The sequence below is a fragment of the Vicia villosa genome, linkage group LG5 (genome assembly GCF_029867415.1).
Source record: "Vicia villosa cultivar HV-30 ecotype Madison, WI linkage group LG5, Vvil1.0, whole genome shotgun sequence".
NCBI classification, from domain to species: Eukaryota; Viridiplantae; Streptophyta; class Magnoliopsida; order Fabales; family Fabaceae; genus Vicia; species Vicia villosa.
In genome coordinates this window covers 91,618,704-91,644,182 of record NC_081184.1, presented here as the reverse complement: position 1 = coordinate 91,644,182, position 25,479 = coordinate 91,618,704, and the positions used below count along the sequence as shown (strand labels likewise).

Sequence of the window (25,479 nt, the reverse complement as noted above, 5' to 3'; positions counted from 1 at the left end):
GACCAGAGCTCAGAAGAAGAAAGCAATGGAACAGCTAGAGCAGAATCAAGCCGCCCTTCGTGAGGAAATGACCCAGCTGAAAGGTACTGTTGAAGACCTCCAGGGAGGAATGGCCCAAGTGCTGAGCTTCATGAAAGACCTCAAAGATAAGCAAGACAAAGCTAAGGAAGTTCATGATCAGTATGAAGAGATACCTAAAGATGGCAACCCATTGGTAGGATATGTTAAGGGTCATGACCCTCACAAGGCAAAAGCTCACTCCTCAAAAAGGGTTACTACGACCCATGAAGAGGGAGAGGCCTCTCAAGAAGGATTTATCCCTACTACTCAGAAAGAAGGGACGTCTCGCACAGTTCGCATTCCAATCAACAATCCGCTTAGGGATGAGGACTACCTGAATCTACAGTATGGGGACACTAATGACACAGATCAAGTCCCTCAACCAAAGCTGACCTCTGCTGATTCTGGGGAGAATTCCAAGGAGAGTGAACAAATCAAGGCGCTGGAAGAAAGGATGAAAGCAATGGAAGGATATGATGTCTTTGATGTGGATACCTATGAAATGAGCTTGGTGCCGGATTTGACTATTCCTCATAAATTCAAGATACCCGACTTTGAAAAGTACAAGGGACTCTCTTGTCCGAAGAGTCACTTGCGCATGTATGTACGAAAAATGGCTGCTTATGCTCATGATCAAAAGTTGATGATGCATTTTTTCCAAGATAGCTTGAGTGGAGCATCAGTTGACTGGTATATGCAATTAGAGAAGTCTCACATCCGAAGCTGGACCGACCTTGCTAATACGTTCCTAAAGCAATATAAATACAATTTGGACATGGCACCCGATCGGATGCAACTCCAAAATTTGTCACAAAAGAAAGAGGAATCGTTCAAGGAATATGCACAGAGGTGGAGGGAAATGGCCTCCCGAGTCCAACCTCCCCTGTTGGAAAAAGAACTCGTAAAAATGTTTATGGCTACATTACAAGGGCCATACTACGATAAAATGGTAGGGAGTGTGTCCTCAGGGTTTTCAGATTTAGTGGTTATTGGTGAAAGAATAGAAGACGGAATTAAGAGCGGGAAAATACAAGGAGCATCATCTAACTCCTATCAGGCGAAGAGGCCTACCCCTAACTTCACAAAGAAGAAGGAAGGAGAGACTAATGCTGTAGGGCATCAGGAGAGCAGACCTCCCATGTCATATCCACCACAACAAAACCGATTTCAGGGAGGACAAAGGAGATTCGATCCGCTACCTACTTCCAAGAAAGAAATTCTGAAATATTTAATAAATGAATCCTTGGTAGAAGTTAGGCCACTGCCACCTCTTCCTCCAGGCAAGGTTACACCCAACTACAAGCCAAATGAAAGGTGTGAATTTCACGCCAATTCTCCTGGACATACCCTGGAGAAATGTTGGGCTTTTAGACACATAGTCCAAGATCTGATTGAGTCAGGGGCAATCGCCTTTGACAAACCCAATGTGAAAACAAATCCGATGCCACACCATGAAGGCGCAGTCAATGCAATAGAAGTTGTCAATGAGAAAGAGTTGGTTCAACAACGGAACTCCCCCATAGATGCACTTAAGAGGTATCTTCTTATAAAGGGGTTTATCCTAGAACATAATGAAGCTTTCAAAGACACTTTGCAAAGGCTCATGGATCAAGGATTGATCCAATTAAAGGAACACCCTGAAGAGGAATATGTGGCGATGATGGAAAGAAACGAGCCTTTAATGATACCTGCACAAGGGGCAAGGAAACCATTGATTATCCCATGCTCTAGACCACCAGTGATGATACCTACGCAAGAGCGTACCAAGATCATCCCAATCAGAGGACCATATCCTTTGGACAAGATGAAAGCGGTACCATGGGAATATGAGACCGATACCAATACTGCAGTGTCAAGCATTGTTGGACCTGGGGGCATGACCCGTAGTGGGCGCATATTCAAAACTGCGCAAGTACAACCAAAGTCTAGTGAAAACTTGACACAATCTGGAGAACAAGTAGTCATGAGACCAAGTGCCGAGTCTGAACCTAAGGATAAAGAAACTTCTAACAAGGATGCGGAGGAGTTTCTCGCTCTGATTAAGAAAAGTGATTATAGAGTGGTAGATCAGTTGCAACAGACACCATCTAAGATATCGCTCTTATCACTATTGATACACTCTGAGAAACATCGAGATGCTCTGATGAAGATCCTAAACGCTGCCCATGTGACTAAGGACATCACAGTCAACCAGTTTGACGGAATGGTAGCCAATCTAACTGCTGGGGCATGCCTAGGTTTCAGTGACAATGAGCTACCCCTACAAGGAAAGTCACACAACAAAGCCTTGCATATCTCCATGCAATGTGGGAAGGCTCATCTAGCTAGAGTTTTGATCGACACAGGGTCATCCTTAAACGTGATGCCAAAAGCAACACTTGACAAGATAGCCTTAGAGGGACTTGTGGTTAGACCTAGTCGTCTGGTGGTTAAGGCTTTCGATGGATCACAGAGTCCGGTGTTTGGAGAAGTAGACCTCCCTGTCATAATTGGTCCCCACACCTTCTGCATCAACTTCCAAGTGATGGAAATCGAGCCAGCTTATACCTGCTTACTAGGACGTCCTTGGATTCATGCAGCTGGGGCAGTCACCTCCACCCTCCATCAGAAACTAAAGTTTGTGAATGGGAACTCCATAGTGACTATCAATGGAGAAGAGGATATATTTGTCAGCAATCTAAACTCATACAGATATATTGAGGTTGGAGACGAAGCATTGGGTACCGCATTTCAAGCTCTAGAAATTGCAACTGCTACCACACTACCAGTGGAGAAGATAAGAAGGGCGGTGACATCGTGGAAGGATCTACAAGACACAGATGCTAAAGGATGGGGCAAGCTACCAGAGGTGTCAGAGAAGAAAGATCGCTCAGGGTTAGGATATCAACCCACCAAGTTCAAAAGCATCAAAAAGGAGGAACAACAATTTCCCCCAATAATGCAAACTTTTGTGAATGGTGGGTATGAACATGTAGCTATGGTGTCCAACAAGGATTCTCGAGAAGGGACATCCAACTTCATCCGAGAAATCAGACCAGGAGAACAGCTACAGAATTGGACAAGCATGGAGATACCGGAGATAGTTTTCATTTCAAAGTAATTTGCTTTTGTGTGTTTTATTTCCCTTTTTCAAATAAAAAAACAATAAAGTGCATGCCTCGCCCGAAGCATAGAGTTAGTTTGTAAGGGCCCCATTTACTTTCAAGTTCGAAGTTTATTAATAAAATTGTCTTTGCATTTTGGTATTGAAAACATTGTCTTTTCTCGCATTTATTCCTTTTCCATTTCTGAAAATGACAAATAAATTTCTTGCACAAACAAAGCACGTTCACATCTGCATACTAAAAGAAAACAAAAAAATAAAACATGTGCAGATCACCTTCCGACACCACCGATAATAATACTGCTGAGACTCTATACAAACTCGAGGCTCTCGCTAATCAGGCTGAAGAAGGGGATGAGGAAGACGATGAACTTCCGGAAGAGTTGTCAAGGTTAGTGGATAAGGAATCCAAGAGCATGCTCCCTCCACAAGAGGCCATTGAAATCATAAACTTGGGAACAGATAAAGAACCCAAGAACATTAAGATTGGGGCAACGCTAGGTAAGGACGTAAAAGCAACGCTAATCAAGCTCCTCCACGAGTATGCAGAGATTTTTGCTTGGTCATACCGTGACATGCCGAGTTTGGATACGGATATCGTGGTACACAGGTTACCTCTCAAAGAAGGATGTGCGCCGGTCAGGCAAAAGCGCAGAAGGGTTCGACCAGATATGGATAGTAAGATTAGGGAAGAGGTGCTCAAACAATTCGACGCCGGGTTTCTCGCCGTGGTTGACTACCCACCATGGATTGCAAACATAGTACCAGTTCCTAAGAAAGACGGGAAAGTACGCATGTGTGTAGATTACAGAGATCTAAATAAAGCAAGTCCGAAGGACGATTTCCCACTACCACATATAGATATCTTGGTGGACAATACAGCACAAGCCTCAGTGTTCTCTTTTATGGATGGTTTTTCCGGGTATAATCAGATCAAGATGGCGCCCGAAGATATGGAGAAAACAACCTTCATGACATCTTGGGGCACTTTCTGTTACAAAGTAATGCCTTTCGGGTTGAGAAACGCAGGGGCAACATATCAAAGGGCCATGGTTACATTATTCCATGATATGATCCATAAAGAGGTCGAAGTATATGTAGATGATATGATCGCCAAATCCGGCACAGAAGAAGAGCATATTACAAATCTACATAAGCTGTTTGAACGCCTGAAGAAGTACAAGTTGAGGTTGAACCCGAATAAGTGCACATTTGGTGTAAGATCGGGAAAGCTGTTGGGGTTCATTGTAAGCCAACGAGGTATAGAGGTTGATCCTGATAAAGTAAAAGCCATACAAGCGATGCCCGTTCCAAAAACAGAAAAAGAGGTGCGAGGTTTCCTGGGCCGATTGAATTACATCTCAAGGTTCATTTCACATCTAACAGCTACATGCGAGCCTATATTCAAACTACTCAGGAAGGATCAACCTATCAAGTGGAACGACGATTGCCAAGTAGCCTTCGAAACTATAAAGAACTACTTACAAGAACCACCGATACTTTTACCTCCCGTACCCGGAAGACCGCTGATCATGTACCTCACAGTACTTGAAAGATCTATGGGGTGTGTACTGGGGCAACAAGATGAAACAGGCAGGAAAGAACACGCTATCTACTACCTCAGTAAGAAATTCACGGATTGCGAATCTCGGTATTCACCATTGGAAAAGACATGTTGTGCCCTAGCATGGGCCTCCAAACGTCTAAGGCAATATATGCTGAATCATTCCACGTGGCTAATATCGAGAATGGATCCTTTAAAATACGTGTTCGAAAAACAGGCGCTCACGGGTAGAATTGCAAGGTGGCAAATGTTACTGTCCGAATACGACATACAATATGTAACTCAAAAAGCAATAAAAGGGAGTGTACTGGCGGAACACCTTGCCCACCAACCCCTTGAGGAATACCAATCCATGAAGTTCGACTTCCCCGATGAGGATATTATGCTAGTAAGAGACTATGAAATACCAGGACCCGACGAAGGACCTGAACCGGGTTTGGTATGGAAACTCATGTTCGACGGTGCCTCAAATGCACTAGGACATGGCATAGGGGCAGTGTTGACATCTCCCGATGACCGGCACTTACCCTTCACTGCAAGACTATGTTTCGATTGCACCAACAACATTGCAGAATACGAAGCATGCATATTGGGGTTAGAAGCTGCAATCGACCTAAGGATCAAACTCCTTGATGTATACGGAGACTCAGCATTGGTAATCCATCAAGTCAACAAAGAATGGGACACTCGAGATGCAAAACTAATCCCGTACCGAGACCTTATACTGGAGTTGACGGCTGAATTTGATACTATCACTTTTACTCATATCCCGAGGGAAGAAAATCAAATAGCCGACGCACTAGCAACGCTCTCCTCTATGTTCAAGGTGACCTGGCCAAATCATGAACCACGAATAACTGTTAGACACTTCGACGAACCTGCCTATTGCCTTGCGATTGGGGAGCAGTCTGACAACAAACCATGGTACCACGACATTAAAGAGTACCTGGAAAAACAAGAATACCCGGAGAATGCCTCAACAATTGATAAAAAGACACTGAGGAGACTTGCATCCAAGTTCTTCTTAAGCGGAAGCATCCTATACAAAAGGAACTATGATTCAGTGTTGTTGAGGTGTGTAGATAAAAACGAGGCCAAGGAGATTATCAGGGAGGTACATGAAGGAACCTTTGGGACCCATGCAAATGGACACTCAATGGCTAGGAAGATACTGCGAGCAGGGTATTACTGGCTAACAATGGAGGCCGACTGTTTCCAATATGCAAGGACCTGTCACAAGTGCCAGATCTACGCTGACAAGGTGCACGTACCACCAAACCCGTTGAATGTTCTGAGTTCACCATGGCCATTTGCAATGTGGGGAATTGACATGATAGGAATGATAGAACCAAAAGCTTCAAATGGGCACCGATTCATATTAGTCGCCATAGACTACTTCACCAAATGGGTCGAAGCTGCCTCTTACACCAACGTAACGAGACAAGTAGTCACTCGGTTCATCAAGCATAATATCATATGTCGGTATGGGGTTCCAAGCAGGATTATCACCGATAATGGGTCGAATCTGAACAATAACATGATGAGGGAGCTGTGCGAGGAGTTCAAGATTGAACACCACAATTCTTCACCATACAGGCCTAAAATGAACGGCGCTGTCGAAGCTGCAAACAAAAATATCAAAAAGATAATACAAAAGATGGTGAAAACATACAAGGATTGGCACGAAATGCTCCCCTTCGCCCTACACGGTTACAGAACCTCGGTGCGTACGTCTACAGGGGCAACCCCCTTTTCCCTAGTCTACGGTATGGAAGCTGTCCTCCCAATCGAGGTGGAGATCCCGTCACTAAGAGTCATAGCTGACACAAAGTTAGAAGAGTCGGAATGGGTAAAAACTCGTTTTGATCAGCTTAATCTCATTGAAGAAAAGCGACTGACAGCTTTGTGTCATGGACAACTCTATCAGAAAAGGATGAAAAAAGCGTTCGATAAGAAGGTCCGACCTCGAACCTACAAAGAAGGTGACATTGTCCTTAAGAAGATACTGTTACCTCGACTCGACGCCCGTGGAAAATGGACACCTAACTACGAAGGTCCCTACATTGTGAAAACGGTGTTCTCAGGAGGGGCATTAGTCCTCACTACAATGGATGGGGATGAGCTACCGCACCCAATCAATTCAGACGCGGTCAAGAAGTACTATGCCTAGCAAAAGCAGAATTACCGGACATAAGCCGAAGGCAAACTACGAAGGATAAAGGGTCGTGCAATCATCTACTTCTGAAGTCGAAGGATTATTGGGGTCCTCGAAAACAAAAAAGAGCAACGGCAGTATTAATATCATTTCTATTTGTCATTTTCTTTATTCGCATTTCTGTACACTCGCCAATTCAAGGCAATATCAATAAAATTTCTTTTTTGCATACTATGCTTCATTTCTAATTTCAGTACCATTTGCAAAAGATAATTTAGTTTTATAAACTTTAACATGGATTTAACATGAGAAACTTGCAAACTTGCAACACAAAAGCAAAAAGACAAAATCTCCGGAAGGCTACACACACTTTGCATTGGTGTTACCCCAGGTTGATCCTTTCACAAAAAAGGGGGGGTCGGCAAGTCATCCGAATACGAACTGAGCCAGAGTTCACAAACAATTCAAAAGAGGTTAAACAAAGGCAATGGGTGATAAGGAGATGAGTGATAAGGACATGCGGTGTCAGAGTTTATCATACATACATCATTGCATACATTCGTCAGTATACATACAACATATACATGTGTAAGCATTCACACATACGCATTATACAATCGACAGGGGCATGTGCATAACACATAAGCATGATGCATGCGCATTTGCAAAACAAAATTCTATATAGGTAAATTTCGCGACGACAGTCGTGAATAACCCTATTGGTGGTACAGGTAAATTCTGCGATAGCATTCGTAGATAACCCTGATAATATAGGTAAATTTCGCGACGACAGTCGTGAATAACCCTATTGGTGGTACAGGTAAATTCTGCGATAGCATTCGTAGATAACCCTGATAATATAGGTAAATTTCGCGACGACAGTCGTGAATAACCCTATTGGTGGTACAGGTAAATTCTGCGATAGCATTCGTAGATAACCCTGATAATATAGGTAAATTTCGCGACGACAGTCGTGAATAACCCTATTGGTGGTACAGGTAAATTCTGCGATAGCATTCGTAGATAACCCTGATAATATAGGTAAATTTCGCGATAACATTCGTGAATAACCCTATTGGTGGTACAGGTAAATTCTGCGATAGCATTCGTAGATAACCCTGATAATATAGGTAAATTTCGCGATAACATTCGTGAATAACCCTATTGGTGGTACAGGTAAATTCTGCGATAGCATTCGTAGATAACCCTGATAATATAGGTAAATTTCGCGACGACACTCGTGAATAACCCTATTGGTGGTACAGGTAAATTCTGCGATAGCATTCGTAGATAACCCTGATAACATAGGTAAATTTCGCGATAACTCTCGCGAATAACCCTATTGGTGGTACAGGTAAATTCTGCGATAACATTCGCAGATAACCCTGTCGGTGCAGGTGAACTTGCTAGAATTATAGCAAGCAATCCTATTGGGGTCCACAAACTACGGAAACTTACTAGAACTATAGTAAGTGGGGGTTCACAAACTGCGGAGGCTTGCTGACCATAGCAAGCCAATTACACAACCAACAAAGGTCCTCGCTATGTAAGACTCAGGCTTTAGCAGGACATTTCTCTTCATCCATACCCAAACTCAAGGTAAATTTAAGGGTCTTCCAGTATTTAATAACTCTTCGATCGGAACGACGCGAGGTCTACACACCCTCTTGTCACCCAATCCAAGGTAATTAAATAGGGGCAGCTGTCATACCCCAAAATTTACCTCCCACACTTTTCTTACAACAAAAAACAAGGTTCAAATCTCAAGGCATGGCTCATTCACATAATTCAGATAATTCACAGTCAACTGATCCAAATTGAAAGGTCAATCATAATCAAGGTATGATCCAAACTTTAACCATTGGGTAAACATCAAGTATGGGGTGCATAACCATCATTTGATCAAGAATTGATCATGATTCCATTAACAGAAACTCAGAAATGAACAAACATGAAAAGGTTCAAATTAGGGTTTCTTAGGAGAAAGTCAACCCAACTTTGACTGGGCATAACTTTCACATGGAACATCAGAAATTCCCCACTCAAAGCCTATTTTGAAGGAAATTGAATTCTCTATAACTTTGTGTCTCACAAGCCAAGGCTAGAAATGCTTCATTTAAGAGATACAAAGCAAAAGATTACAGGTCATTTTCAGGCATCCTTCAAAAAGCAGTTTTTTCCCAAAGAGAATATGATCAAGATAAGAGCTTCAAATGAAAAATATGTTCCAAAGTGGCTTATAGAGGACCTCTTGAGGTTTATAAAAAGTATTAGAACTCCTTCATAGCTCAAATATTGAAGGAAATATGCTTGATCAAAGTTAGGAAATTTTTAGGGACCAAATATGAAAAAGGAGGGTTCAAATGGAGAAACTTTGCAAAAGGGCCCATAGTATTTTTATGCAAACTTGGTCCACAAGTTATTAACATGCCCACAATAGGATGCCACGAAATTTAAACATATTATTTAATTTTTAATATATTTATTTCATTAAAAATTGATTTTTATGATTTAAATAAGTAAGAAAATTAAATATTTTGTTAGAAATATATTTTGTTGATTTCCAATCAATGTTAATGACAAAATATATTACTAATTTCGTGGTAATTGGATTAGGGAAGGATAAAATCAAATCTTGGCCAAAATAGTAGCTTTTTATTCAAGAAACAAATCAAAATTCTCAAAGAAGAAAGATTGGATTTAAAGGCTTTTGAGACTCTTTTCTAAACCTAATCTGATTCACTATAAGTATAGAGGCTGAGGCATAAGGGTTGGGGACGAAAAATTGAGAGAGAGGCAGACTTGCAAGAACACAAAAATCTTCAAGAAAAGTGAAATTCGGTTTCAAAGATTGGGCGGTTTTCAAAGGGATTCAAGCATTGCTATAGTTTCCTTGGATCATTCTGAAGCTGTTGGGATACTTACACGACACCAACAACCCCAGAACAATCTCCAATTTGTCAAAGTAAGTTGTTCTGAACTTTCGATCGATTTGCATCATTGTGGCATTTATAGGCTGAATTGTTTGTGTATTATGCTTTATATGGTTGTTATGATCGTTTCTGGGTTGGTTGTTTGAAATTTGCGCGCCTGATGCATGTTTAGCCATTGATGACCGTCGCGAGGTCTAGGGTTTGCAAATTGGGGGTTTTGCTTAGGGGCTAAATTAGATTTAATTGAGGGTATCATCAAACTCGTGTGATTGGGACGAAGGGAATGATAGAGTCGCGAAAGATTTATATTCATGTGTGAGCTATTCGCTATTTTTCAGTGCAGTTGCTACGAACCCAAAACCGTAGCTATTTCGTAGCTGTTTTTTTCTGAAGTTTGCAGGGTAAGTGGAGAAGACGATGACGTGTCTCTGTACTACTGGGTAGTTTGAATCTGCGCGCGAGCTTTTCCATTTATTTTCTTGATTTTTGTATTTGTTGTGATAAAGGCATTTTCTAAACGCGTGAACATCCTGGTTGGGTTGGTAAGAGCGTTGAATGACCCTGGGGGCGCGGGTTCAACACCCAGCTTCCCCATATATTTTTTCTAATATGTGCTACTCACGATCCAGTGCGTCTTGGATCTTAAACTCCACCATGCACCCTCAAAATTTGACCCTTCAGCCACTATCAACTCAGATCTAATGCCCAAGATCTGATCCCCTATAACATAAACCCTCAAGGTTACCACACTGAATAAAAACCTTAATAAAACTAAAATAAATTTTAATCATTTGTTTTATTTTAATTAAAATACTTATTTTTAATATATATTAATTATATGATAATTATTTTTTTATATAAAATAAATATGTAATGATTATATTAAAAATTCTCAATTTGTTATTCGTGCCGATTAAATCGATTGATCGCTATGGTTAACAATGATTTTAATTAAAATACTATTTAATTAAAATAAAAATCAAACTAAATTCGATTAAATGGTTGCAATCATCTTATTGATTGTGATGATTAATCTCGCCTCATTATTTAATTTAACTTGTTATTATTTGTAGTCGTGCTAATCGATTATGAGAGGTAGCAGTATAAAAAATAAAATTCATAAAGTAATAAAATACAATAAGTTGTTATTAGTGATAATCGAATTAATCGATTTGAATTGGTAACAACGCAAATCCTTAATCTTTTAACTATGGTGATCAAACCTATTGATCATTGCGGTTAATTGTGCCAAATCAGGGTTGTACGCCCAAACCCTAATAATTCTAAAATCCATTCAAATTACAAGACAAAACAAACCGCGATAGGCTAACTAAAAAGCCTCTAAAAAACCATATCAAATCAAATTCAAACTCTAATTGGCATACAACCCTTCTCGAACTACGTAGACTCTGATCCTCCCTAAGGAGGTACGTAGGCACTTGGCAACAAGGCGAGTCCCCCTCTTTAAAATCTCAATCATGTCCTAAAATTTTGTTTGCCACATTTCTCCCTAATTCCTGCCATGCAACCCTAATCTTTGACTGTTAGCCTTTAGGAAAGGGCTGAGGGTGCCTCATACCTTCCCTCAGCCTGATTGTAATAACTTACCCTCAATCTCTTATCTGCGTAGGGTTTCCTATTCGCCCTTCAGAATAGGTGGCGACTCTCTAAATTAAATTTTTAGGCAGGTTGCTACAAATACCACAAGTAAGCATCAACATACCAAGCTTAACACACGAAGAAGTCGCTTCACAAACCAAACTCAAATCTCAAAATTGTTCCAACAATTCCAATTCTCGCACCATTAACATCGACATATGCAATAATTTCCTACTTAATGCATCGGCTACAACATTACCTTTTCTAATATGATAATTCAAACCAAAATCATAGTCCTTCAAGAATTCCAACCATCTTCTTTCACTCATATTCAATTCTTTCTAATCAAACAGATACTTCAAACTCTTGTGGTCACTATACACGATAAATCCCGATCCAAACAAATAATGCCTCCATAGTTTCAACACAAACACAACAGCAGCCAACTCTAAATCATGCGTTGGATAATTCCACTTGTGCACTTTAAGTTTCCTTGAAGCATAAGCTACCACTTGTCCTTTTTGCATCAACACATCTCCCAAACCCATCAAAGAAGCATCACAATACACAACAAACGGTTCCAACGGATCCGACAGAATCAAAATAGGAGTAGTTGTGAATCTTCTCTTAAGCTCCTGAAAATTAGCTTCACATTGTGAAGTCCAAATAAAAGCTTGACCCTTCCTGGTCAACTGCGTCAATGGTAATGACAACTTAGAAAATCCCTCAATCAACTTTCTATAATAACCAGCCAAACCAAGAAAACTTCTAATCTCAGAAACAAATTTTGGAGCTTCCCATTGAGATCCAGCCTTAATCTTTGACGGATCAACAGAAATACCTCCACTTAGAATGACATGACTATGGAAACTTACTCCCTTCAACCAGAACTCACACTTAGAAAGCTTAGCAAACAACTTCTTCTCTTTCAACACCGATAACACAATTCTCAAATGCCCAACATGATCGTCTTCACTGTTGGAATAAATCAAAATATCATCGATAAACACAACCACAAATTTATCAAGATAATCATGAAAGATCCTATTCATATACTCCATGAATACACCTGGTGCATTAGTCACACTGAACGGCATCATTGAATACTCATATTGTCTATAGCTCGTTCTAAAAGCAGTTTTATGAATATTCTCCGCCTTCACACGAATCTGATGATATCCAGACCTCAAATCAATCTTATTGAACACACGAGCACCCACCAGCTGATCCATCAAATCATTAATCCTTAGAAGTGGATACTTTAATTGTTACTTTGTTCAGTTGTCTATAATCAACACAAAGTCTCATAGAATCTTCCTTCTTTTTAACCAACAAAACAGGTGCACCCCACGGCGAAACACTCGGACGAATAAACTTCTTCTCAATAAAATCCTCAAGTTGACTCTTCATCTCTTTCAACTCAAAAGCAAACATACGATACAGAGCCATCGACATAGGACTAGTTCTAGGAACTAAATCGATCGAAAACTCAACTCATGTTCCGAAGGTAAATCACTTACATCTTCCAGAAATACCTCCGCAAAATCACAAACTATTGGTAATTCTTCAATTTTCCTCTTCTCATGAACACCCAAATTTGCCAACAACATAAACAACTCAGCACCATCTTTCACAGATTCATCCACTTGCTTAGCAGATAAAAACACATCCTCCTTAACACCAATTTCAGGAAAAATAAATGTCTTATCGAAACAGTTAATATACACACGATTGAATTCCAATTAATTCATACCAAGAATCACATCAAGTTGCTCTAATGGAAGACAAACTAAATCAATCCCAAAATCCCTACCGAAGATACTCAACGGACAATTCAAACACACAAAAGAAGTAGACACGAAACCCATAGCAGGTGTATCAATAACCATACTTCTACGCATATCAGATAAAACAAGATCGAATCTCATGGCACACTCCAAATAAATGAAAGAATATGTTGCACCGGTATCTATAATAGCAATCAAAGGTGTACCATTAATAAAGCCCGTACCTCGGATTAGCCTATCATTAGTAGTGGTCTTGGCACCAAACAATGCAAACACCTTCCCTTTCGCTTGCTCCTTCTTTGGTTTGTCACACTTGGTACTAATGTGCCCTTGCTCACCGCAATGGTAGCAAGTCACACTCGAACCAACTCCACACTTGTTTGCCTTGTAACTAGCCTTGCCACACTTGAAACATGTCACTTCAACCTTGGAACAATCAACAACACGATGTCCTTCCATACCACATTTGAAACACTTAACTGGAGTAGAAGCTCCTCCCCCACTCGACTTCTTGCCATAACCAGATTGCTTCTTCTTGTCAACATACGGATTCCCACGGAATTGCCCTTTGCCTTTCTTATCATTCAAAGACTTGTAGTAGGAACTACTCTCCTTACTATCCTCATCATAAATTCAAATCTTGTTAACCAACTCCGCAAAACGAGTAATCTGTTCGTAACCAATGGCCTTCTTGATATCAGGTCGCAACCCGTTCACAAATTTTAAACACTTAGACCTCTCAGCATTCATAGTATTGTAATGGGGATGATACTTAATCAACTCTTGGAATCTCGCAGCATACTCCGCTATGGTACCATTACCTTTCGTCAACTCAATAAATTCCCCCTTTTTCTTTCCATGGACATCCTCTGGAAAATAGTTCTCCAAAATGCATCACGGAAAAGATCCCAAGTAATCTGAATACTTTCTTCATCAAATCTCTGAGCAGTGTTACCCCACCAATCTTCGGCTTCCTTCTCGAGCATGTGTGTACCAAACTGCACCTTCTTCGCATCAATACAATTCATAACTCGAAAGATCTTCTCAATTGCCTTCAACCAAGATTGTGCCTTATTAGGTTCGTGCTCTCCCTCAAAGATAGGCAGATTGTTCCTCTAGAATTTCCCCAAAGCACGAAACTCATCATTATCCCCATTCGGATTACCAGTGCTCCGCTGTCGCGCACGGATCAAAAACGAGTATTTTTGAAAAATGTAGTTAACAGTAACGACAACTCGAGTATCGTATCGCAAGGATTCTTGTTTTGATATTAACTAATAGAAATCTAATTGATGGTTTTAGAACGATTTATGAACAATAGAGGAAATAAGTGAATAAAATAACTTATAACGGCTAATCCTACTGATTCAGGTTCCGACTAATCCCTAAATGGCTTCGATCATATTCGATTATGAGATCAATCAGACAAGCGCTTATCAAAATCATAAGAGTTATGTTCCTGTTTACCGAATTAAGCAAACGGTTAAGAATATGACGAATTTACGAATTAAGCAAATGATAACACGCAATTAAATTTAGGAATATGCATACAATCGAATTTAATCTATTCTATCCTATGAGCAACAATCGAATTAAGCAAACAATTGTAATCAAATTAAGCAAATGATTTCATAGAAAATAATTTGCCTTCGGGAATTAGTTCTTCATTCTAATCATGAAAGCAAAAGTAAAATTCGTGGAAAGAAAGTAAAAAGTATAGTAGTGGCTGCCAGCCCTTACAAAACAAAATAAGGTTTTCTTCACTACTAACTTAAATCGGGTTGAAAACATAACCCAGGCCCAACAAATGACCCAAAAACAAATTATTCTAGAGGCTAAAACTTCAACAAAATTCTGGAAAATATGAAATCGGAATTTTCCTTTGACTCCAACATGAAAGTCGTAGCTCTTTCTCATAGCTTTCCGGCGATTATTAGAACGTGTCAATCCGATTCCCGAAGCTCTAGTCATGAATGTTTCTGTGAAAGCTGCAAATGCTAAAAATAAAATACAAAAATCAAATTAAACCAAAAATAAACTAAATTAGAAAAACATAATAAGATATCAAAATAAACAAAGCAAAACATAGAAATGTTTAAGTACAAACATGAAAGAATGTGCATCAAAATGCACTGATCACCAACATTCACTTGAGGAATCTGACCAAGAGATCCAACCAACATCCTCAAGGCATCAGCAATGGCATAATCATTCCTTCCAGCCACTGTTGCACCCCAAAATTTGACCTATTTATTTGAGCTATAAGTTAATAATGACGTTTATTTCGTCATTCAAAATTAAAGAAAAATAATAAAGAGTTTTCATGGGTTTAAGAAGATATGATGTGAAATGTGGTTTATACAGTGGAAATACGAGAAAATTCATAAGTCTTATTTGGAAATACGATGATATCTACAACTTTCGTGTTCGGCTCGGAGGCCAGTTCTTTGAGGAAGGTCATCAAATTTGCAAATTACTCGAGATTTCACAGTGAAAAATGGTGCTGAATGTAGGGTTTCGGGCCTCAGAAAATTCATATCTCACAATCCGCTTGTCGGATTCGCTCGAAAATTTAACTGGAGTTCCGTGTCATCATTACCGAGATTTCATATGTTCGGGCCGAAGACCAATTATGCACTGAAAATTCCCAGCATTTTGAAGAATGTAATGATCTTTCGGTAAAAAGTGTGTTTTCGAGTATGTCGCGCCTAGTTTGAAAATTCATAACTTCTTCGATTTTTATCGTATGAAGCCCATTCTGACGGCATTCTCTTGGAAATTTAGTTAGCTTCGATTCTTCTTCACACATGCTTGTTCAGATTTCGATCCGAAGATAGAGTTTTATCGAGTTCTTTGAGCGGTACGCACAAAATTCTGCACAGTCGCACCAGTTGAACCGACGTTTCTCGTCATTCAAACGCGCGTAATTTCTTCACCGCTTATCAGATTTGAAGGATAGAAAAACACTTAGAAAGGGGAGGTTTGAATAAGTGTAGCTTTAAAACTTGTAAGATAAAAACAATTTGCACAATGATTTTTATCCTGGTTCGTTGTTAACTAAACTACTCCAGTCCACCCCCTTAGAGTGATTTACCTCACTTGAGGATTTAATCCACTAATCACACAAGATTACAATGGTTTTCCACTTAGACAACTTCTAAGTCTTCTAGAATATACTGATCACAACCTGATCACTCTAAGAACAAACTGCTTAGATACCCTCTAAGACTTTCTAGAGTATTCTGATCAACAATCTGATCACTCTAGTTCTTACAAATTAATGTAAACAAATTCTTTTAAGAGTTACAATGCTTCTTAAAAAGCTATTATCACAACTGTAATTTTCTCTTAAGTTTAAGCTTAATCTCACTAATATATTACAACAGCAATGTAGTGAGGTTGAAGATGAAGTTTGAGAGCTTTTTGAATTTGACAGCGTTTCTGTATATTTGCGCAAGTGTTGTATTCAGCTTCTCATCAGAACTTCTATTTATAGGTGTTTGAGAAGATGACCGTTGGGAGCATTTAATGCTTTGCGTAATCCGTACAGCATTGCATTTAATGTTTCACTCTTTTGTCAACTACCTCGAGCCTTGCTTTCGCTGTGTCTACTGACGTTGCCTTTAATAGCTACTAATGTTCCTTTTGTCAGTCAGCGTAGCCTACCATCTTGTACTTGCTTCTGATCTGATGTTTGTGTAAACAACGTTTGAATATCATCAGAGTCAAACAGCTTGGTGCATAGCATCTTCTTGTCTTCTGACCTTGAAGTGCTTCTTAGCGTGATACCATGAGAACTTCAGTGCTTCTGCTTCTGTCTCAAGTCCTTCTGATGCTTCCATAGACCATGTTCTGATTCTGCTTGACCATCTTCTGATGTCTTGCCAGACCATGTTCTGATATTGCATGTTGAACCTTCTGAGTCAGTGCTTCTTGCGCTGATTTTGTGCATACTCTTTATATAATTTCTGAAATGGAAATTGCATAGGATTAGAGTACCACATTATCTCATACAAAATTCATATACATTGTAATCATCAAAACTAAGAATATTGATCAGAACAAATATTGTTTTAACAATCTCCCCCTTTCTGATGATGACAAAAACATATATAAATGATATGAATTTGCAATCAGAATATCAGACAGCTAAAGACAATTACATAGTTATAGCATAAGCATATAAACGTAGTGTGTGAATATGTCTCCCCCTGAGATTAACAATCTCCCCCTGAGATAAATAATCTCCCCTGAAATAAATACTGGAAGAACATTCCCTTTCAGTTGAGACGATTACATATGCTTAGATCTTCAGAACATTCATAGCTTCTGCTTCTTGCTTCCATAGGACAGCTTCAGAGCTTGAATTTCTTCTTGAATCATCGCATGCTAGATTGTATCAGAACATTGTTGAATGTACCAGAGCATCATCAGAGCATCTCTACATCCTGAAATGTTACAGAACAAACTACACGACAAAAGTCAGAGCATGAATGAATCAGAACATAAAATATGTATCATAGCAAAAACAATAATGTTTCAGAGCATATTAAGAGCTAAACATGCATCAGAACATATAAGGAATAAGAGATATGTTAGAGCATATTCTATCATCAGAATATCATAACATTCTTCCTTCTTGCTTCTGATCTTGAAGCTTCATAGCACTCAGCTTGCTTCAATTTCCATGAGCTTGTTTCTATACAGAATTGCTTTTCCCCATGTCTTTGCTTCTCATGTTGAGCTTTTAAGAATGTCTTCATTCCTGCAAAATACTCAAAGACACATAACTTGCAAATTCTGTTAGAAATGTGGAGACTTACTCCCAGCAACTGATAATTTAAATCAGATCATTTATCACAGTTTCTCCCCCTTTTTGTCATAAGATCAAAAACACAAAAGATTCAGATGAAAAACAAAACAATATGAGAGAACAGAGCATAATTTTCATTGATTGCAAAAGAGAATTATTAGAAGGTACAAGGAAGATGCATAGAAGACAGATGCAAGAAACAAAGAAACAACTAAGACACAAAAGGACTAAGACGACCCTAGCTTAGACATAATCTTGGCCAGCATGTCATGAATCCCAGCATTGCTCTCAGTCTGCCTCTCCATGAATGAGCGGAACTCACCATTGATGTCTTCTTGCTTGTCCATACAAGAAGCTAGCTCAGCTTGGTTCTTCTGAATAACCTCTAGAGTCTTCACCAGAAGAGAGGGTTCACCAGAAGAAGCTTCACAACTTCTATCCAGAGGGACAACATTCGCAACTACAGCTTCCATTGTCAGATCATCATCATGATTTTCCTCAACAGGAATGGTCTCAGCAGGATGGTCTTCAACATCAGCTTCTCCCATAGAAGCATCTTCTTCATATTCTGGAGCTGGAAGATCTGAATCTCCATTCTCAAGTGCTTGAAGAATGGCAGCAAGATTCCTTGGAGCAAAAGGACCTTCAACTTCTGGAGGATCAACAACTTTTGGAATGACCAAATTGGGGTCCTCCTCAGAAGGATTTTCCCTCAGAAATTCAAACAGTGACTTGAAGTCTCCAGTCAAAACTAGATACTTGGGTCTCCAAACCACAATCTCCCTGCAAGGATTGTCCAGCAATTCATCAACAAACATCTTCTCCTCAAGAACTCTCCTGTTTCTGATGGGATGATAGTATACACCATCATCAGCTTCTAGTCGATAGCCAGCATAACCAGGTGTAGCAGCCACTAGTCTCTTCTGAACTTTCATTGCTTCAACCTGAAAATCCTGCCGAAAGCTTCTCCAAAGGTTTCTAGTAGAAACATCATCAAGGTCATTGAAGAAGGCATCTCTCAAGAGATCCAGCCTTGAGCCATTGTCTTTGCTTCGAGTTTGAAACCATGTAATTTCAGATTTTCAAAATCCAAAGACGATTCACAGAGAACTTCCATTTCTGAAGGAGGAATGGAACAGGTCTTCAATGGAGCATACCCATGCTTGCTGAAAACCAGATGAGTGGAAGAAACTTCTGCTTGGCTTGAAGAACTTGATGAAGGATTCATGGTGAAATGCAAAGATGCAGACACAAACTAGGGTTTATGCGTTGAATGCACAAGGAAAGACAGGGACAAAATGGAGAGAGAGAGAGAGAGAGTGAAAAAGATGAAATGAAGATGAAGAGGAGTATATAAAAGGTTGGATACAAGTAAATAATAAATGCAATATGGTTTAAGTGAAATGATTACAGAAAAACATGACATCAATTTGCATTTAATGAGATATGACGTTAGGAGAGACAAAGTGACAAAATGAAATGACTTGCACAGTTACCTAGGGCGGCGTCTCCTCAACTGCACGCATGCTTGTCCAAAGATAGTGAACACGTGTTCATTTTCTGGAAAACTGGTGACAACTGTTTTACTTTAAAAGAGATTCTGAATCAACTTAGATAGTGAAACGTTAGTAATAACAGAATCAGAACTTCTAATTGATCATTATCAGAACTTCTTATAAAAACACAATCCCAACATATTTCAGAACTTAGCCATACGTAAGACCTTCTCATCTTCTCATTCTGGACATAAATCCATACTGATATTCTTCAGAATGAACTTAAACCTATCTTCAGCAAGGGGTTTTGTAAAGATATCAGCCCATTGATGGTCTGTATCCACAAAGTTTAAAGAGAGAACACCCTTCTGAACATAGTCCCTAATGAAATGATGTTTAATCTCAATATGTTTAGCTTTGGAGTGTAAGATAGGATTCTTAGATAAACATATGGCAGAAGTATTATCACAGAAGATAGGAATGTTACTCTCATATATTTGATAATCTTCTAGCTGACTCTTCATCCAGAGCATTTGTGTGCTACAACCAGCAGCAGCAACATATTCTACTTTTGTTGTTGAGAGGGCAATGGTAGCTTGCTTCTTGTTGTACCAGGAGATCAGGTGACTTCTTAGAAATTGACAACTTCCAGAAGTACTCTTCCTTTCAATTCTAACTCCAGCATAGTCAGCATCACAAAATCCTACTAAGTTGTATTCTTTAGATCTTCTGTAGACTAAACCAACATTAGTAGTACCTTTTAGATACCTCAGAATTCTCTTAACAGCAGTTAAGTGAGATTCTCTAGGATCTGATTGGAATCTAGCGCACAAACAAACACTGAATAAAATATCAGGTCTAGAAGCAGTTAAATATAGAAGAGATCCAATCATACCTCTGTACAACTTCTGATCTACCTTCTTACTTACCTCATCCTTACCTAGAACACACGTTGGATGCATAGGAGTTTTGGCTTCTTTGCTTTCAGAAAGATTAAACTTCTTCAGAAGTTCTTTCACATACTTCATTTGATGAACATAAGTTCCATCAGAAGTTTGATTGATTTGAATCCCAAGAAAGTACTTGAGTTCTCCCATCATACTCATTTCAAATTCAGCCTGCATAGACTTAGCAAACTCCTTTCCAAGTGAAGCATTAGATGTTCCAAAGATAATATCATCAACATAAATTTGACAAATTAAAATGTCCTTCTTAGACGTTTTACAGAAAAGAGTCGTATCCACTTGTCCTCTAGTGAAACCATTGTCCAAAAGGAAAGAACTTAATCTTTCATACCAAGCTCTAGGAGCTTGCTTCAACCCATACAATGATTTCTTTAGTTTGAAAACATGTTCTGGAGACCTAGAGTCTTCAAAACCATGAGGTTGGTGGACATAGACTTCCTCATCTATATAGCCATTTAAGAAGGCACTCTTAACATCCATCTGATATAGAGTGATGTTATGCTGAGTGGCAAAAGAGATTAATAAGCTAATAGATTCTAACCTGGCCAATGGTGCAAAGGTTTATGTATAGTCAATACCTTCTTGCTGACTATAACCCTGTGCCACCAGTTTGGCTTTGTTTCTCACCACTTCTCCCTTCTCACTAAGCTTGTTTCTGAAAACCCACTTTGTACCAAGGATGTTGAATCCTTTTGGTCTAGGAACCAAATCCCATACATCATTCCTTGTAAAATGATTTAGTTCTTCTTGCATAGAAATTATCCAGTCTGGATCCTCTAGAGCTTGATCAACAGAAGTTGGCTCGATCAAAGAAACGAGACCTAATTGACATTCTGCATTGTTCTTAAGGAATGCTCTTGTTCTAATAGGATCATCTTTCTTTCCAAGGATCACATCTTCTGAGTGAGCAGGGGTGAGTCTAGAAGATCTTCTGACTGTTGGCTCTTCAGAAATTCTGAGATTCTCTAAAGATGCAGCAACTTGATCTTCTGATCCTTTGCTTCTAAGACTTTCAGCTTCTGAAACTTTGCTTCTTGGTTCTACAGCTTCTGATATATCAATATCTATATCTGCAAAATTCTCAAACTGCTTTGGCTTTTCAAGACCAAGCTTATCATCAAATATGATATTGATTGATTCTTCTACAACCAATGTTTCAGTATTGTATACTCTGTAGCCTTTAGAGCGTTCAGAATATCCAAGAAGGAAACATTTTTGTGCCTTGGAATCAAACTTACCAAGATGATCTTTAGTATTCAGAATAAAACAAACACATCCAAAAGGATGAAAATATAAAATGTTGGGCTTTCTGTTCTTCCACAATTCATAAGGAGTCTTATTTAGAATATGTCTTATAGAGATTCAATTCTGAATATAACATGCAGTGTTTATTGCTTCTGCCCAGAAGTGCTTAGCCATATTGGTTTCATTAATCATGGTTCTGGCCATTTCTTGTAGAGTCCTATTCTTTCCCTCTACAACTCCATTTTGCTGTGGAGTTCTAGGGCAAGAGAAATCATGGGCAATACCATTTTCTTTGAAGAACTCCTCAAAGAATCTGTTCTCAAATTCACCACCATGATCGCTTCTGACCTTTATGATTTTGCACTCCTTCTCAGATTGAATCTGAGTGCAGAATTCAAAGAACACTGAATGAGACTCATCCTTGTGTTTTAAGAACTTTACCCATGTCCAGCGGCTATAATCATCTACGATGACTAATCCATATTTCTTCCCTCTGACAGATGCTTTTTTGACTGGTCCAAACAGATCAATGTGCAGAAGTTCTAACCGCCTTGAGGAAGAGACAACATTCTTAGATTTGAATGCAGGTTTGGAGAACTTGCCCTTCTGACATGCTTCACAAAGAGCATCTGATTTGTATTTCAGATTTGGGAGTCCTCTGACCAGATTTAGTTTGTTAATCTGAGAAATCTTTCTCAAACTAGCATGCCCTAATCTTCTGTGCCAGACCCATTGCTCTTCAGAAACAGACATAAGGCAAGTCACCTTCTGCTTCTCAAGATCTGAAAGATCAATCTTATAAATGTTGTTCTTTCTCTTGCCTGTAAATAGGATTGAGCCATCCTTCTGACTTACAGCCTTGCAAGACTTTTGATTGAAGATTATGTCATAACCATTGTCACTTAATTGACTTATGGACAATAAGTTATGCGCTAATCCTTCTACAAGAAGTACATTAGTTATGGAAGGAGAGTTACCAATACTTATGGTTCCAGAGCCAATTATCTTTCCCTTCTGATCTCCTCCAAACTTGGCTTCTCCACCACATTTAAACACTAGGTCTTGGAACATAAAACTTCTTCCCGTCATGTGTCGCGAGCACCCAGAGTCCAGGTACCATGACATTTTGTGCTTTATCTTCTTTGCTGCTAAGGATATCTGCAACAGAAATTATCTTCTCCTTAGGTACCCACAATTTCTTGGGTCCTTTCTTGTTAGTTTTCCTCAAGTTCTGATTGAACTTGGGTTTAGCATAATAAGTAACAGGAGGAACAGCATGATATTCTTTAGGTTTGGCAGCATGATATTTTTTAGGTTGTGTCACATGCTTCTTGGTGTGTGTAGTGTTAGAGCTTTTGGCATGTGAAGTGAGCTTAATATCATGTGAGTGGCCATATTTGAACTGATCATACAATGGCTTGTATGTGATTTTCATATCATCAACAGGTTCAAATTTGTGTGGGGTATCACCCTCATAGCCAACGCCAATCCTTTTGTTTCTAGAAACACCATATATCATATAAGCAAGATGACTACTGCCAATACTTCTAGATAGAAACTTTCTGAAGCTCGAGTCATATTCTTTCAAAATAAGATTGAGGCTAGGAATGGATTTTTCTGATTCAGAAGGAGATCCAACATCTTTGGATAATTTTAAAACTTTTTCCTTCAGTTCAGAATTTTCCACTTCCAGCTTCTTAGTTTCAGAATCAAATAGCTTTTTCAGCTTTTTGTATTTGATACTAAGATGAGCCTTGAGTTCTAGAAGTTCAGTTAAACTGGAAACTAACTCTTCTCTAGATAGCTCATAAAATACCTCTTCAGAATCAGAATCTGATGTAGATTCTGATCCGTCATCCACTGTGGCCATCAGTGTAAGGTTTGCCTGCTCGCCTTCAGAGTCTGATTTTGATTCTGATTCTGAATCATCCCATGTTGCCATAAGACCTTTCTTCTTATGAAACTTCTTCTTGGGATTCTCCTTCTGAAGTTTTGGACATTCATTCTTGAAGTGTCCAGGCTCATTGCACTCATAACAGATCACCTTCTTCTTGTCAGATCTTCTGCCTCCAGAAGATTCTCCTCTTTCAGGCTTCTTTGAACTTCTGAAGCTCTTGAACTTCCTTTGCTTGCTCTTCCAGAGTTGGTTTACTCTTCTGGAGATCATGGACAGTTCATCTTCTTCTGATTCTGATTCTTCAGAATCTTCTTCTTCAGCCTGAAAAGCGTTAGTGCATTTTTTATAATTAGATTTTAATGCAATAGACTTACCTTTCTTTTGAGGTTCATTAGCATCCAGCTTAATTTCATGACTCCTTAGAGCACTGATCAATTCTTCAAGAGAGACTTCATTCAGATTCTTGGCAATTTTGAAAGCAGTCACCATAGGACCCCATCTTCTCAATATTTTCATCATCCTCCATCTTGAAGGCTTCATATTTCTGGATCAAGGCAAGAGCTTTAGTCTCCTTGACTTGGGCATTTCCTTCATGGGTCATTTTCAATGACTCATATATATCATAGGCAGTTTCCCTGTTAGATATCTTCTCATATTCAGCATGAGAGATAGCATTCAGCAAAACAGTCCTACACTTATGATGATTTTTGAATTGCTTCTTTTGATCATCATTCATTTCTTGTCTTGTAAGCTTTACACCAGTAGCTTTCAATGGATGTTTGTAACCATCCATCAGCAGATCCCATAAGTCACCATCTAGACCAAAGAAGTAACTTTCAAGTTTATCTTTCCAGTATTCAAAGTTTTCACCATCAAATACTGGTGGTCTAGTATAACCATTGTTACCATTTCCATTTTGTTGCTAAGCAGAGCCAAATAGAGATGTATTTGTTGGATCTTCACCAGCCATCTTAACTTAAGCGTTTTTCTCTTCCTGAATCTTTTCTAAACACGGTTAAGTGCTTGCACCTTAGAACCGGCGCTCTGATGCCAATTGAAGGATAGAAAAACACTTAGAAAGGGGGGTTTGAATAAGTGTAGCTTTAAAACTTGTAAGATAAAAACAAATTGCACAATGATTTTTATCCTGGTTTGTTGTTAACTAAACTACTCCAGTCCACCCCCTTGGAGTGATTTACCTCACCTGAGGATTTAATCCACTAATCACACAAGATTACAATGGTTTTCCACTTAGACAACTTCTAAGTCTTCTAGAGTATACTGATCACAACCTGATCACTCTAGGAACAAACTGCTTAGATACCCTCTAAGACTTTCTAGAGTATTCTGATCAACAACCTGATCACTCTAGTTCTTACAAATTAATGTAAACAAATTCTTTTAAGAGTTACAATGCTTCTTAAAAAGCTATTATCACAACTGTGATTTTCTCTTAAGTTTAAGCTTAATCTCACTAATATATTACAACAGCAATGTAGTGAGGTTGAAGATGAAGTTTGAGAGCTTTTTGAATTTGACAGCGTTTCTGTATATTTGCGCAAGTGTTGTATTCAGCTTCTCATCAGAACTTCTATTTATAGGCGTTTGAGAAGATGACCGTTGTGAGCATTTAATGCTTTGCGTAATCCGTACATCATTGCATTTAATGTTTCACTCTTTTGTCAACTACCTCGAGCCTTGCTTTCGCTGTGTCTACTGACGTTGCCTTTAATAGCTACTAACGTTCCTTTTGTCAGTCAGCGTAGCCTGCCATCTTGTACTTGCTTCTGATCTGATGTTTGTGTAAACAACGTTTGAATATCATCAGAGTCAAACAGCTTGGTGCAGAGCATCTTCTTGTC

At 39.1% G+C, this 25,479-nt stretch overlaps 1 protein-coding gene across 1 annotated transcript in view; it reads right to left on the bottom strand.

Annotated features, from left to right (window-relative positions):
- Nucleotides 1-14,229, bottom strand: part of LOC131605006 (uncharacterized) — a gene marked incomplete at its 3' end in the record, with an annotated part of 33,151 nt that extends 18,922 nt beyond the window's left edge. The window contains exons 1-6 of the mRNA XM_058877414.1: nt 14,127-14,229; nt 13,938-14,070; nt 13,301-13,817; nt 12,950-13,087; nt 12,350-12,583; nt 11,852-12,049 (exon numbers count right to left, since the gene is read on the bottom strand). Coding sequence (XP_058733397.1) covers nt 11,852-12,049; nt 12,350-12,583; nt 12,950-13,087; nt 13,301-13,817; nt 13,938-14,070; nt 14,127-14,229 — 1,323 coding nt within the window. The remainder of the gene's footprint in view (nt 1-11,851; nt 12,050-12,349; nt 12,584-12,949; nt 13,088-13,300; nt 13,818-13,937; nt 14,071-14,126) is intronic.
- Between the last annotated feature and the right edge of the window lie 11,250 nt (nt 14,230-25,479).